The sequence below is a fragment of the Branchiostoma floridae genome, chromosome 13, assembly GCF_000003815.2.
Source record: "Branchiostoma floridae strain S238N-H82 chromosome 13, Bfl_VNyyK, whole genome shotgun sequence".
Taxonomy (NCBI): Eukaryota; Metazoa; Chordata; class Leptocardii; order Amphioxiformes; family Branchiostomatidae; genus Branchiostoma; species Branchiostoma floridae.
The window spans coordinates 737,863-752,956 of record NC_049991.1 but is presented as its reverse complement, the minus strand read 5'-3'; the positions used below and the strand labels follow the sequence as shown (position 1 = coordinate 752,956).

At 43.4% G+C, this 15,094-nt stretch overlaps 1 protein-coding gene across 1 annotated transcript in view; it reads right to left on the bottom strand.

The window, feature by feature from the left end:
* LOC118429076 (regulatory-associated protein of mTOR-like) overlaps window positions 1-15,094 on the bottom strand; it is a gene marked incomplete in the record, with an annotated part of 35,405 nt that overhangs the window by 8,450 nt on the left and 11,861 nt on the right. The window contains 11 exon segments of the mRNA XM_035839439.1: window positions 626-736; window positions 4,392-4,475; window positions 5,108-5,209; window positions 7,399-7,474; window positions 7,920-8,064; window positions 10,676-10,776; window positions 12,094-12,153; window positions 12,929-13,110; window positions 13,611-13,666; window positions 14,319-14,409; window positions 14,758-14,838. Coding sequence (XP_035695332.1) covers window positions 626-736; window positions 4,392-4,475; window positions 5,108-5,209; window positions 7,399-7,474; window positions 7,920-8,064; window positions 10,676-10,776; window positions 12,094-12,153; window positions 12,929-13,110; window positions 13,611-13,666; window positions 14,319-14,409; window positions 14,758-14,838 — 1,089 coding nt within the window.

Here is a 15,094-nt window from a genome sequence, read left to right as displayed (position 1 = left end):
AATAGCACAAAACGTTCTCATCAGTGTAATTTCCTCCCAAGGTGAATACTTGACTCCAAACAGGATTACTTTCTCAGGGATGTGAAACAGGCCATTTACATCAGAGCCCACCAACCTTCCCTCAACCGAGACGTGGGCCGATACCAACTGCCAAGCACCCTTGACCCTTTGCTGACATCACACTTCAGGTCTGGATGTGTGACTTACCCTTTGGGTCCTTTCAACTTGATAAGGATCAGAAGATTGATCAAAAGCTTGTTGGTAAGTGCTTTATTTTGTGTATGGATATAAGGTTTCAAAATTGTAACATACTCTTTTCATATATCAACCTCTCACTAATTATTACTTTTGTGAGAAAAAAAACACTTCACACGCAATAATGTAGTACTGATATCTTAAGGTCTAATTCATGTGTTACTCTGAGTGGGTACCCTAAAGACGTACTGACCCAAAAAAGTAAACGGCTGCATGGACATGTGATGTTTGCAGTGAAAAGTTGTATTGTCTATAATGTAGTGGTGTATACTGCCTAAGCTTGAAGTAAGCATGTCTGAAAGAGTGTGTATGTGCACATGTATAGAAAGTATGTGGCTGTATAGAATTACATAAATCAATTACAACTCACACTATCCACAGCCAGGATTTTCGCCCAGATGAAAACTAACAGCGGTCTCAGTTCCCGAGCTGAGCTCTGTAACAACTTCAACACATATGGGAAGATTCCAACAGACAAGGCCTGGAACAAAAAATAAATAAAACAATCACCATGATAATGTTTTCAGTTTGGCCCCGTTCATGTCACACTCAACATCTGGTTCATGTCACACTCAATATCTAGTTCATGTCACACTCAATATCTGGTTTAACATACGTTATTCCAGTCAGGCGAGGGTTAAACATGCTTGCACATAAATGTGGGGGCTTGATGGCCGCTCAACAATAGCCTCTGTCTTTTGACACCATCCACACACCGGCAAACACACCTGTCCCCGGTGCTGAACACCATACACACATACCTGTCCCTGGTGCTGAACACCATCCACACACAGGTAAACACACCTGTCCCTGGTGCTGAACACCATCCACACACAGGTCAACATACCTGTCCCTGGTGCTGAACACCCTCCACACACAGATAAACACACCTGTCCCTGGTGATGAACACCATCCACAAACAGGTAAACACATCTGTCCCTGGTGCTGAACACCATCTACACACAGGTTAACACACCTGTCCCTGGTGATGAACACCATCTACACACAGGTAAACACACCTGTCCCTGGTGCTGAACACCATCCACACACAGGTCAACATACCTGTCACTGGTGATGAACACCATCCACACATAGGTAAACACACCTATCCCTGGTGCTGAACAACATCCACACACAGGTAAACATACCTGTCCCTGGTGCTGAACACCCTCCACACACAGATAAACACACCTGTCCCTAGTGATGAACACCATCCACAAACAGGTAAACACACCTGTCCCTGGTGCTGAACACCATACACACACAGGTTAACATACCTGTCCCTGGTGCTGAACACCCTCCACACAGAGATAAACACACCTGTCCCTAGTGATGAACACCATCCACACACAGGTAAACACACCTGTCCCTGGTGCTGAACACCATACACACATAGGTTAACACACCTGTCCCTGGTGATGAACACCATCCACACTCTGGTAAACATACCTGTCCCTGGTGATGAACACCATCTCTGCACAGGAGGGTTATACTGATATTGATATATATGATAGTACCTTATGTTGTCAGTCAAATCTATAATGGGGTTGTTGATGCAAGTTTCTCCCCCTAAACTCATTGTGGTGATCTGACTGACTGAGGAACAGTGAGATCATGTGGCATAATCTTTCATGACTCCGATCTTGTGCCCTTGAGAAAGACACTTTACACGGCTTGCCTTACTTCACTTAGGTGAAAAATGAGTATCTAGCTTTGTCTAGGGCCTTCCCTTGATATGACCTTCAGGTCTTGTTACATGGTGACCAAAAAAGGTAAAAAAAAAAGAAAAATGACTGACTGATGTAGAACAGTACTATAACCAAGCTGACTGCTATAGAACAGTCCTAACCAGGCTGACTGATATAGAACAGTACTAACCAAGCTGACTGCTATAGAACAGTACTAACCAGGCTGACTGATATAGAACAGTACTAACCAAGCTGACTGCTATAGAACAGTACTAACCAGGCTGACTGCTATAGAACAGTACTAACCAGGCTGACTGCTATAGAACAGTACTAACCAGGCTGACTGCTATAGAACAGTACTAACCAAGCTGACTGCTATAGAACAGTACTAACCAGGCTGACTGCTATAGAACAGTACTAACCAGGCTGACTGATATAGAACAGTACTAACCAGGCTGACTGATATAGAACAGTACTAACCAAGCTGACTGCTATAGAACAGTACTACCCAGGCTACCTGATATAGAACAGTACTAACCAGCGTTCCCGCCAGGTTCTTGAAAGTATGCATCCAAATATTTGAGAGTGGGGTATTGAGCGCCGGAGGCGCGAGACGAGCGCCGCAGGCGCTCGCATTCTAGGGGGGTCCGGGGGCATGCTCCCCCGGGAAAATTTGGATTTTCAAACCCTCTAAAACACAATTTCCTGCAATTTGAGAGGAAAATCATGCGCTTGAGATTGGATGTCGGTTGCCATTTTTACTCCCGTTATTCAGTAATCGACAACCGCCCTCTCGAACCCCAAAAATACATAAATATTAATAAAAAAACTATAATTACAGGGAATCAGCCTTCCGTGATCTGGCCCGGGTATAATTTCTCCAGACATGAAAATTTTGGATTTTTGATGCTTCGCAACAGGGCTCTAGCCAGTTCGTCAGCCCATGGAATAAAATTCTGCCAATTTCTTTCGTCAGTGAATAAAAAAAATTTCTACCTCGTGCGATCGATGTTGCGCCCTCCCTCATCAAATAGTTTTCCGAGACGATAAAATAACGACGCCATCACAGTTTGCGTTTTTTTTCTTCTATTTTTCTCGATGATTTTACTCAAATTTTTCGAATCGGTGGGGTTTTACAAGGCCGTGCCGTCATTTTCCACGAGCGTGCGTTTGTTTCCTGCGACCTCAGGTAACCCCGTTTTCGGCGTGAAATCTTTGGCTGGATTTCTTTTCAAATAGACCAAGAACGTTACACATTACTCGAAGGAGGACGATCTACTGCCTCTTTGGCAGTGATCAGTGCCGGTGTAGCCTTGAAGCAGTAGCCAGAAAGACGTTCCAACGTGCTGGGCGCTGCGATCGACGGTCCGTCTTGGGAGGGGGGCGTGCCGCGCCATGTGCCACGGAGGCCAACGTCAGTGCACAGCCGACTCGATCGACGCTTGACAACAATATTGCGGCCCCTTTTCTGCCACAAATTTTGTCTTTTTGAAACAAAAGAAATTTTGGAAATAAGCAACAAAGTGTATAGTTTTGGATTCTTCACTTATTTACCGCGCATCGCTTTTTGTAACTTGGATAAATGGGGAAACTTTAATAGTAAATTGTTAGCAGCTAGGGAAGAAACTTGCCAGACGACACGGGCGGCTACCAATATCACAAAACAACAACACGTGCGCTAATACTCGGTAACTTTTGTTTTTTTTCCGGTGACCAATGACAGAGTACATCATTACATTTATCAAATGCTGATTGGTTATTAAGATGATTGGATTTGGACCTGGTGGCCAATCTAGACTGCTTGGCGCCGGCGGCCTGTTGTCAAAGATACAGACTGCCAATCAACTGCCCACAGCGTGAGAACTTTTGTTGAGATGTGCAGCACTCGCGCAGAACAGTTTGTTTGTTCAATACTAGTATTACCCACAAATCTTTAACAAATACATGAAAATGAGGACAAGTAAGTATCATGTTAAAATCAGAATATAAAATCTGCATAAGATTTCTTCCAGTGTTAAGAATGCTGACTGTCAGATGTATTTCACGGACTACAAGAAATTTTACATTGCACAACGGACAGCTCAGACTGGCGCGTGGCTGGGTGTGTCACACATGGGTCCGCTAGTTATAAAACGTGCCGCGCTCTGCCCCATACTACCGGGATGACCGGAAAGTGAACAATTTGAAGTATAAATTGTAACGGTAGGATTCCTTCTTATAAAGACAGATTTTTAAAAGATTCCAGATACATTTTGTACACTGGTGGTACAGGTCAGCCTTTCTTACAGATTTTTTATGGACGCATTCAGCCGAGCCGAGTGCGTCTTTCCAGAAAAAAATGCGTCCAGGGGACGTAAAGACGTATGCCTGGCGGGAACGCTGGTAATAACCAGGCTGATTGCTCTAGAACAATACTAACCAGGCTGACTGACATAGAACAGTACTAACCAGGCTGACTGCCCATGGCCCCAGATCCAGGAAGCGTCCAAGCAGGTCGAGGGCTCGTAATCTGTGTACCTGGCTCAGTAAAACCTGCAACAGAACACAGTTTCTTATCAGACTTGTACTTTGCCCTGTTCAAAACTGCTTGACTCAAAAAAATTAAAGAAAAAAATGCCATAACGGTCCACACACAATACGACAAAATGTGACGAAAGGGTCTCAAGAGTCTGGGTTTTAATTCAGATTTCTCATAATTAGCTGCGAGATGGCATTAAATACTGGCATGGCCGATCATGAAAAGCGTAAGAAGTGATGTGTTTTAGGTGAAAATCGGTTTTGGGCCAGAGCCTCAGTTTTTCGTATGCCTACTCATTGAGAAGTGATTTGCCCCATTGACCCAGATTCACAGTTCATGCGTTCTGTTAGCCGTGTTGCTATGCCTTGTGCGTCGGGTTATTGGAAAAATCACAGTGTTGTGTAACCTGTTGCTCAAGTCTTTTCCAGATTTCTTCTAAGAACAGTGACAAATTTCAATTTAGATTTAATGAGGCTGGTGTTTTTGCTCCTAGATTTTCCATGTCTTTACTATACTGATTGTCAGATCAGCTGACAGGCTTACTGTAAAGTCATTTTACATGTACACGTATGATAACTTCACTAGCTGTACTCAAGAAGCTTATATCAGGATATGGTCTTTCTTTCCTATAAAGTGAATGTCCCACCTGCAAAACTATAGGTAACTGCTCAGGAGGGTCTCTTCTTTCAGTACCCATGGTTAGCCAGACCTGAAATGCTGTCAGCTGGTCCGCAAAGAAAGGGCTGTGCTGTTGGGGGAAGAGAAAAGATTCAGTTATTCAGATTCATTTATTCAGATCAATCATTCTGATTCTGATTCACTTCAAATCTACACTACAATATGATAGGTTTAGATAGATGTTGCTTGTGAACAAACACAATCTAGGCATACATTGCAAAGTTCTAGAGCAAATATTTCATACAGTGAAACCTGTCTATAGGGGTCACTCAAGGGACTGGCCAAATTTGGCCCCTATGAACAGGTGGCCCCTATAGGCAGTATGGCCAAAAAAGGTACATTTCACCACAAGCAATAAGTGACAAGGCATTCAGCTTCCACTGAGTATTTATTGACAATATTATTAAGGTTATACATTTAAACTAAATATGAGTTTAAAACAAACAGTTTAATGAAATACATTTGAATTACTACTACTGCTACAGCACTGTAGCTGTTCCTTATTTCTGTATAGTAAAAATGTATGCCAATCATGACATTAACGATTTAGAGAGAAGACATACTCTACTATTTAATATTAGACATTAACTCTAATCTGAGTCCGACACTAATCTGAGTGTTGCCGTTCTCGGAATCTGCCGAATTACCAACTTCAATGCGTGTCCCTCGGGAGTCGAAGCCTTCGACATCGTATGTCTGAGTCAAAACTGACAGACATTTGCTTGGTTCTCTTGTCTTTTATCCAGTTAAAATTGTCTGAACACGAAGTCAGCGCCGCCATTTTCCTTTGTTCCTCGATCTCACTTTTTCTGAGCTTGGGTCACAGCGCGAGTCTCCGGCAACTTTGCCAATCGAATAGACAAATCTTGTAAATGCCGCTAGTTGCCAGCAAAAATTGGACGTTCAATCACTACTGATGACAAGTTCATAATCATTTCTAAGCATCAAAACACGAAGGCTTGGCTTGACTTGTCTGCATGTGCCATTATGCCGAGATGGTCACGTCGACATAAAACTTTCTCTACGTAGGCTTATTTCTTTGACAAAAATCCAACTAAGTCTAGTTCTCGCATAAATAATGGTGATTTAATTGATTTTAATCATTTCTATACCATAATTACCGTATTTTATGCTATACGTCAGAATTCTTGTTGCGAAATTTTACCTAGGTAAAAATGGAGTCGTCCACTGACCCCAATTGACCTTGTTTATTTGCTGCAGCGACGCCATCTTGGAAAATCACGCAAATAAGATGCCGATATTTTTGGCCCGCGGAATACGAAAATTAGACCAGCGTACATGGATTTCAAGAACATATAACATCAGATACATGAACGGATGGTCTACTTGTAAAATCTGTCCATATAGTCTTGCAGTCTGCACAGAAATGACGATGTAGAGAAGGGTACAGTGCAAAGAGTCTGGGGCGATAAAAAACGCCAACAACTTGGGTGGAAAAACTTCGCATAAAATCACATAATTTTGTATACTGTTTCTTTATTCAATGTTTCCTTCGTAAATCGTCCAAGTTGAGCCTACATTTTGCTGATGTATTGCAGAAATTGAAAAAAAGTGAACCCCGCGGGGGTTTAGCGCGGCGTAACGCGGCCGGTCAGGTGACCGCTATCGGCAGTGTTGGCATAGCGGCCGGACCGAAAATCGTCTGGCCGCGACCGCATTCGACAGGTGACCGCTATAGACTATTTCTTAATGCTTAGGTCAATGGGAAAAATCCAAGGGACCGACAAAAAGTGACCGCAATGGCCAGGTGGCCCCTATACTCAGGTGACCCCTAAGGCAGGTTTCACTGTATTCCTGATTAGGACAGTTCTGCTGATGACAAAAACAGAGCGATGGGATTTGCATAATTAACTAGACATTTGCAATTTGGGTACAGATGATGGGATACAAATTGGACATATGGAGCTATGAGTACAGCTCCTATTGTGTAATCTGGTATGTCACACACTACCATATTGCAAATCTATCTGTTGATTCATATTAACCCTTAAACTGCCAGAGTTTCAGCCCTATAAACTGCTATCAGTGCCAGGGTTGGCTGCTGACCTCCAACAAGAAACCCCCGAACAACGCCGAAGTCCCTAACTTCCGGGGTTCGTGCGCTACACGCGTGCAAAGCTGCTACTTCGGGGGAATACGCTATCCCGGATATATCCAGGCGCGGCACACAGGGCATGTATATGTTTGCCAGATATATATCAGGGTTTGGCAGTTTAAGGGTTAAGAAATTGCACTCACTCTGTAAGCTGCTCCATCATCCACAATGGCAGGTAGCTGAGAGAGACAGTGGTCAACAGCCAGGTCCCAGGCTTGCCTGCAGCAAGTAAGCAGTTATATCAATAAAAGAAATGAAAAGCAGCCTCCCACAGCTAAATTGTGTTGCTGCAATTTGTACAGAATACAACATGATCTAAATAGTTTTGTAATCATTATGACAATTTCTATTGCAAATTTTCCTGCAGTTGGCAGCAATCGTTCTGATGCTGATACAAGTTTAGGGGTTTTCCGGTCAATGTTTCGCACATTGAGTACATCAGTCTGTTTAAATGGCCTCTGGACAGTTTAGTGGAGTTCCTGTTACCTATAACTGTACTTCTAGATCTGGGCAGAGCAGAAAAAGTTGTGCAGTCATGCATGTACATATATGGTTGGCCCCTGGAAACCCATGGCATGTTCTCAGTAAACAACTTATAGCCCTTTTTGGTGTATCTAATAATCTTAAGAGGCAAGAGACAGTAAAACAAGCTGGTATAACTAACCACATGGGGTGCTGGTAGGTTGGAGGGAGTCTGGGACTGGACAGTGGAGTACAGTTGTAGGACCTCATGATGCGCTCGGCCAACAGAAAGTTTCTGAAGAGACTTGCCACCAACAGGTCCTGTCGAAACAGCTTCTGGAACAACTCTGCACAATGGAAGACAGGACAAGCTTAGCACTACTCATAACACTCACTCACTCACTCACACACTCACTATCCAGTTTATCGTCTGATGTTCCCTGTCAGGCAATGGTTAGACATAATAATAAATGTTATGAATAACTGGTACCCTAGCTGTTGATTTTGAACTTCAAGGTTGTTTTTGTTATAAACATTCAAGGAGGATTATTGCTCATGATTACTTATATTGAACACAGCCCTTATATGCATGTTATGCAACTCTGGATTTAATTCTAGAGTCTTCCATGAATCTTTGAGATGGCGCTTGAGTCGACGAATGAACTTCATACAATCCATAAGCTCAACTAACATAACAATGGGTTGTCTAACTGAGCCAATCAGGTAAACCGGTTGGGTGCTTTCACCTCCTAACCAATCAGGGATTACCTATTGCTAATCTAAGCTCTGCCTCCATATGGTCTAGTCATGTTTAATCATCATCATCATCATCATCTGTCGTCCCTGGCGGGCGGGGTGAGGCGTTGCACAACATTTCTCCAATACACACGATCTTTCATGGCAGCTCCCAAGTCCTCGGTGTCGATCCCTGTGTCTCTGGCAATGGTTGCTGGGAAGGTTAGCTTCCTCGAGTAGGACTTTCCTCTAGGTCTCCATAGGAGGAGTGAAGAGATCACTTCTTCGCGATGACAGTGACCTGCGAACTGGATACGCCTCTGCCTGAGGCTGTGGGATACTCGGGGAACATTTCCATAGATGGTCTTGATGGATGCATGTTCTTTCCAGCTGATGTTCTTTGCCCTGCGCAGAAGTGAGGTGTATGTTCCATCCAGTCTCTTCTCTAGACGTGTGGTCAATGTCCATGTTTCGGAGCCATAGAGAAGTACAGGTTCAACAATGGTACGAAAAACTTGTATCTTCAGTTTGTCACTGATATTAGAGAGCCAGATTTTGTCGAGTTTATTGCACGCGTCCCAAGCTATGGCTTTCCTTACTGTGAAGTCTTTTTCTGGGTCCATAATTGATGATCCTAGGTACTTAAAATCACCAACGCGTTTTAAGCAACGTTTTAGCAAACACCAGATACAGATTTAAGTTCTACTGGTTCTGAAGATGTACCTGTATATATAAACTCAGTCTTGGACTCGTTGCAGTACAGGCCTACTTGGGCAGCTGCTCTCTCAAGTGACTGGAGCAGTGCTTCTGCATCTTTGACCAGTTCTGCGACCAAGGCTAGGTCATCCGCGAAATCTAAGTCTGTGAGGTTCACTGCGGGGTGTCATCGACTTCGTCTGGGCTGTATTTCAAGGCCTTTTTCACTCATGCTATCAAGAGAAATCCGAAGTATGTAATCCAGTACAATGATAAAAAGGAACGGCGCTAATGTGTCGCCCTGGAGTACACCAGCGGTTACTTCGAAGGGACTTGTTTCGCCGTCAGGGGTAATCACTGAGGCAGTAGTATTGATGTAAAGTGACTTAATCGCATCAATAATAGGTAGAGGAATCCCGTACAGTGGAAGTATCTCAAACATGGTATTTCTATCAATAGAATCAAAGGCCTTGCGAAAGTCAACAAACAGCAATGTTGGCATCCGTCTGTCTCAGAAGACAATGGTAGGCAGACGGGTTTTAAGGCGACCCGTCTGCCTGGCCTGCACTTGGGTTTTTAAGGTGAAGGAGGGGTGTGCACGTCCTTCTCTACCCTCTTGTCCACTGGCACACTAGTCCTACAGGGGCAACTGTATGCAACGTGTAAGACGGCCCCAGCAGATGCAGGTTTGTTGTTTGGAGTTTTCCGTCTCCTAGGAGGACTTCCGACCAAGGATGCAAGGGGTTCCTCCTACCCCTGACTCATGTGTCATGGCGGGTGCGTCATGCCCGAACATGCCCCTATGGCCTGTCACCACCACAAAGGTCTGTCACTGCCACTAGCCGCAGCTATGTACTCATTTACACCTGAGTTAGGTGAGGAAAGTCGTGTAAAGTGCCTTTCCCAAGGGCACAAGATCGGTGACACGGCAAGCGGATTTGAACCCGGGACCTCTCGGACCTGAGACCAATGCGCTCCCGATCGTGCCACGCGGTCCCACACAAACAGCAATACCACCTGTCCTTATCACATCTTCTCATTTCTTTAATGATCCGTCTGATTGACAGTATTTGCGAGATGGTGGACCTATTTCTTCTAAACCCGTTTTGGTTTTTCCTCAGGATTGGGTCGACTGCTGGCACAAGGCGATTTAACAGAAGTTTATTGTAAACCTTGGCTGCAATGGGAATAAGTGTAATTCCACGGTAATTTGCAGTTGAGGTTAGGTCTCCTTTCTTGGGGACTGGTATAATTCCACCCTTAAGCCATGCTGAGGGGGGTTTGTGAGTTAGAAAAGTATTGTTGCACAGATGTAGGAGTAGATCATGAAACAACGGGTCCTTCCATATGATGGTAGGAATGTTATCGAGTCCATGTTTAATACCTAATTACATCATAACTCAAAGGTCATGGCCATTACATATTAAGTAAGCAGCAATAGAAAAGTAGTAATATTTGTCATAATACACTTTAATAAATACAATGCATAATTGCAGCTCCAAACATCTACACAAGTACTGTACTGACCTCTGGGGAGGGTGTTCCATGCTATAGTGTCAGTGATGGCTGTGAAGATCCAGTTCAACTCCCCTAATGGTGTCCTTCTGTCATTCAAACGTCCTGGTATCCTAGAAAGACATGCATTTGTAACAAAGCATCTAAACCAAGCTCTCAACATTGTTTGAAATACCTGGTATGCCATCTTTTTGTAAATACATTGAAATACAACAGACATTACAACTTTCCCGTGAATGAGCCCCCTGGCAGCCTGTTGTTTGTTGTTCACCTTGTTGTGCCTTGTTCTGTAGGTAAGCAGGTTTCCTTACTGTTTCAGTAGCAGGGAGGGGTTGTGAACCTTTCCCATTTCCCATTTGCCAATATGCTTTATAGGCACCTCCTCACCGGTGCAATGGCCGAGTGGGTAAAGTGTTCGTCTTGCATTTGGTGGGTCGTGAGTTCGATCCCCAGCCGAGTCATACCAAAGACTTTAAAAATGGTACATGCTGCTTGCTCTGCTTAGCACTCAGCATTTGGGAAAGAGCATGGAAGTTGAACACACACCACTACCAGTGGACTAGCGCCCTGCTGTAGTAATTGCACAAAAAGTTGTGTGGCCCAGGGCTAATGAAACGGAGATGGGCGCCGCCCTATGCGCCATCAGGCGCGGGAAGGAACTTTGACTTTTGATAGACACCTCCTCAGTCACAGGAGCCCTACATGTATTTTACTCCCTTTCAAATGATAGGTGCAGCTCTGAGATAGCAATCAAGTGGAGCCAGTTGAGCTACAGGGACACCCGCTTTCTTGCAACAGAAACTTCAATTGTGTTCTTCCAAAGGCATGGAAGAACACAATGTCATACAGCAACAACAGTCTAGATCTGACCCCTTCTCAATACAAGTGGGACACTGTAGTATGAAGTGAGGTATATGTATGTTCCATCAATGTTGGCAATGTCTATGGCAATGTTTAAAATCTGGATACATGTGATGACTATGTATCTACATGAATGGAAGTTCACCTGTGATGGTAGTCAACATTATGTTACAATTTCTAAGACCATATGTCCGTGAACAAAATAAAGTGCTTACCAGCAAGCTTCCGATCAGTTCTCTGATCCTTATCAAGTTGAAATGAACGAAGCCTAAGTCACAAATCTGGAATGGAAGTGTGACGTCAGCAAAGGGTCAAAGGTGCTGGTCAATGGGTCAAAGGGGGCCGATACCGACTGCCAAGCACCTTTGACCCTTTGCTGATGTCACACTTCCGTTCCGGAGGTGTGACTTAGGCTTCGGGTCATTTCAACTTGAGAAGGATCAGAGGACTGATGGAAAAGCTTGTTGGCAAGCGCTTTATTTTGCAATTGTGCACGGACATATGGTCTTAGAATTGTGTAACATTATGTATCTACATGTTGATACACGTGCTAGATTCTAAATACTCACTTCTCTATCAGGTCTTCTGTGATACTTGGTACTAATTTGCCTCCACGTTGGTGAACAAACCTGGAGCAAGAAAGTAGGAACCAGATATCAATGGAATGATTTATCTCATGTGTTACGGTATTGCATAACATCAACTCTCATAATTCCATTGGAGGCCATAATACCGCCACATGAGAAATTTGTGTTAAATGTAGCATCAGTAATCTTGAGGTATCACACTAAGTGAGACATTAAGTAAAAAATAAAACTGAAGTGGTTGTCAGCACCTCTGCCGTGCCCCAATACTGAAATAGTTGGACATAGCCTAAGGAAAAGATGAGATGAGATGTGAATGATTGTAGTGATAATAACATCTGAGGTGTGCACAACTTTACGGACATGAATGTACAGTATACAGATGGTTTAACATATAACGTTACTGTTTTAAAAGGACAGATATCGTACATTTATTTCATACCTGGGCCGCGAAAATGTTTGATACAGGTGTTCCGGACCGTGTGATAACTTTCTGTATCACACAGGCTTTGAAGTTGTACCACGCTGGCTTCCTTTGAGTAAATCGAACTATTTTGAGCGAGTGTGGCATGGTTGAAAATTTGAATACCGGATTTGGACGTTAGAATTGCTGTGGTTACAATTTTCTGTTCGAGGACACAACATTTTCTCAACTTCTGGTGCATTTCATACCAAAACATGTTTTTTCTCAGGTGGGTATGACATAAATAAAATACAACACAGAGTATTCCGCATCACCCTCAGTCCCAGCCCTCCCGCCGGTCGGGCTTGTACCTCGGGTGATACGGAATACACCATGTTGTATTCTACATGTACGTACCATCTAAGGGCTATCTTGATTGGTGTGGTGAGACAGGAGGTGAAGAGGTCAGCGGGGAGTTCAGGGTTCATGGGCAGCAGCTGCTTGGGTCCACAGGCTGCCAGCTGGATACAGTTCTTCATGGAAGGTGGGAGGGGCATCTGGGTCGCTCCTGGGTAAGACTGGGCATTGATCTTTGCCAGCTGCATCCAAAAAGATCCATCAACAGTTTCATCAGGTTGGTATGTCACTGAATGAAGAGACTCACAACAGAAACATTGCTTCATTCACACCGGCGATTCGTCTGTCACCTTCCACAAGACCTTACCGTATTTTCTTTAATAACTCACCCAATTAAAGTACGCACCCCTGATTTGGGGCAAGTACTTCGCGTTTGTGACTGCATTCTGGAACTATAAGCAGCTATACCGAGTGCTGCAGTACAATGTGAACCAGTTAGAATTGCACATGAGGAATCACTGAACAGTCAGTGTGAATACAGCAATGGTGGCGTGACAAGTCTCTTTATTCTGCATTCAAAAAAGAGTCTTACTGTAAAAAAAAACTGCAAAAGACATTGGAACAATAAGAGTTCTTGGCTTTAAATTAAGTAATTATTATATCATCATTATCATGGCAAATGTATAGAGTAGATGTGACTGCCACAAGAAAAGAAAAACGTTTTTAAATAAAGGTACAGTACCTCAATTTCCTGTTCTCTTTGGGCAGCAAACTGCTTGAACGAGTCCAGAATTACACCTGAAAAAATGCACGAAAAAAGGCTTCATTCTTGTATTACTCTGAATGGGCACATGGGAGTAAAATGGGGGCATAAACATCTACATATACAGCAATGAGAAATTCCCCTTTGGCCAGCCAGCCCAACTTTGTGTAACAAAATTAGAACAAGGAGGCTGAAGTCTACAGGACAGAGCTGTAGGCGCAGGGAAGAGATTGTGGGCATGGGAAGACCAGCAACAATCTATTGTACCTCAATTGACACCCTTAAGAAGGACAGAGGTAGACAATGACAGACTTTTCAGACAGCTGTCTGTCATCAGTTACTGAAAATGACTCTGAAGACCGGTGTAACGTTAGTTCTCTATCTGTTGGGTAACCTATATCTGCTGTTTTTAAAAAAAGGGTATTTCGGGATATCCTCGCTGGGATGCCTGGGCGTGTCTGTCCGCATAGGACTGACTGAGCCACCAACGTGCATGTGGCTGACATGGTTGATCTTTGTTTGCAAAGTCCAGCCAAGAAGAGGGAGATTTTGGGATATCAAGTCGGTGGTTTCACACTACCATTTTTTAAATATATATGTACAGTTTATTGCAACTCTACAATAGCAAGTAAGCATGACATAAATGATTGTATAAGATTAATACGGTAATAAAGAAAATTGCATTACCAGCATTTGAGCAATCATACACAAATATGGAAGGACTTCCCATCCACGTCTGTAGATCATATATGGAGAGGGGAATGTACTGGGTGTAGCTCTGTAAGATAAGAAAATCATGATACATGTGGATGTATTGTAAAATTCTGGCACCAAAAGAACAAATATTCTGAATATCAAAATATTCAGTGAGATTGATATTTGTAACTTACAGAATGTACCAGCCTTTCTAGTATAGAATAAGTATGGCAATAGCAACTATTGCCATGGCTACGGTTTTATTGTTTTATTGTTGTTGTAGGTTGTATTGTATTTGTGTTCTATCCTTTCGCCTGGCTGTATGTACTAGTTGGAGATTATTTTACGTGATGGATGTTTGTAGGGCACTGCTTTTAGTAAGAAAGGACCTGGTGATCTCTTGTGGTCTCTAAAAAAATGTAAGAAATACCTTGTTGAAGACCCATATTTCTCCATTGACAGTTGGCCTGGGGACACCATGCCCATTATAGTGGAACAGCACTCTTTCTTCCTGAATAGGTGTAGAACACAACCATCACAATAATACCTTCATAAACATTGTATATGTCACAGTGGAGATCACGATCCAGGAGAATCGCCGATCCTCCTAGGAGAGATCGCGATCGGAGTTTCTCCTAGGAGAAACTACGATAGATATAAGAAACAGATCCCGATCGCAATCTGTACTAGTAGAATCGGCGATTCTCCTAGTACAGATTGCAATCGGGATCTCTCCTAGGAGAAACTCCGATCCAAACTCAAACGAT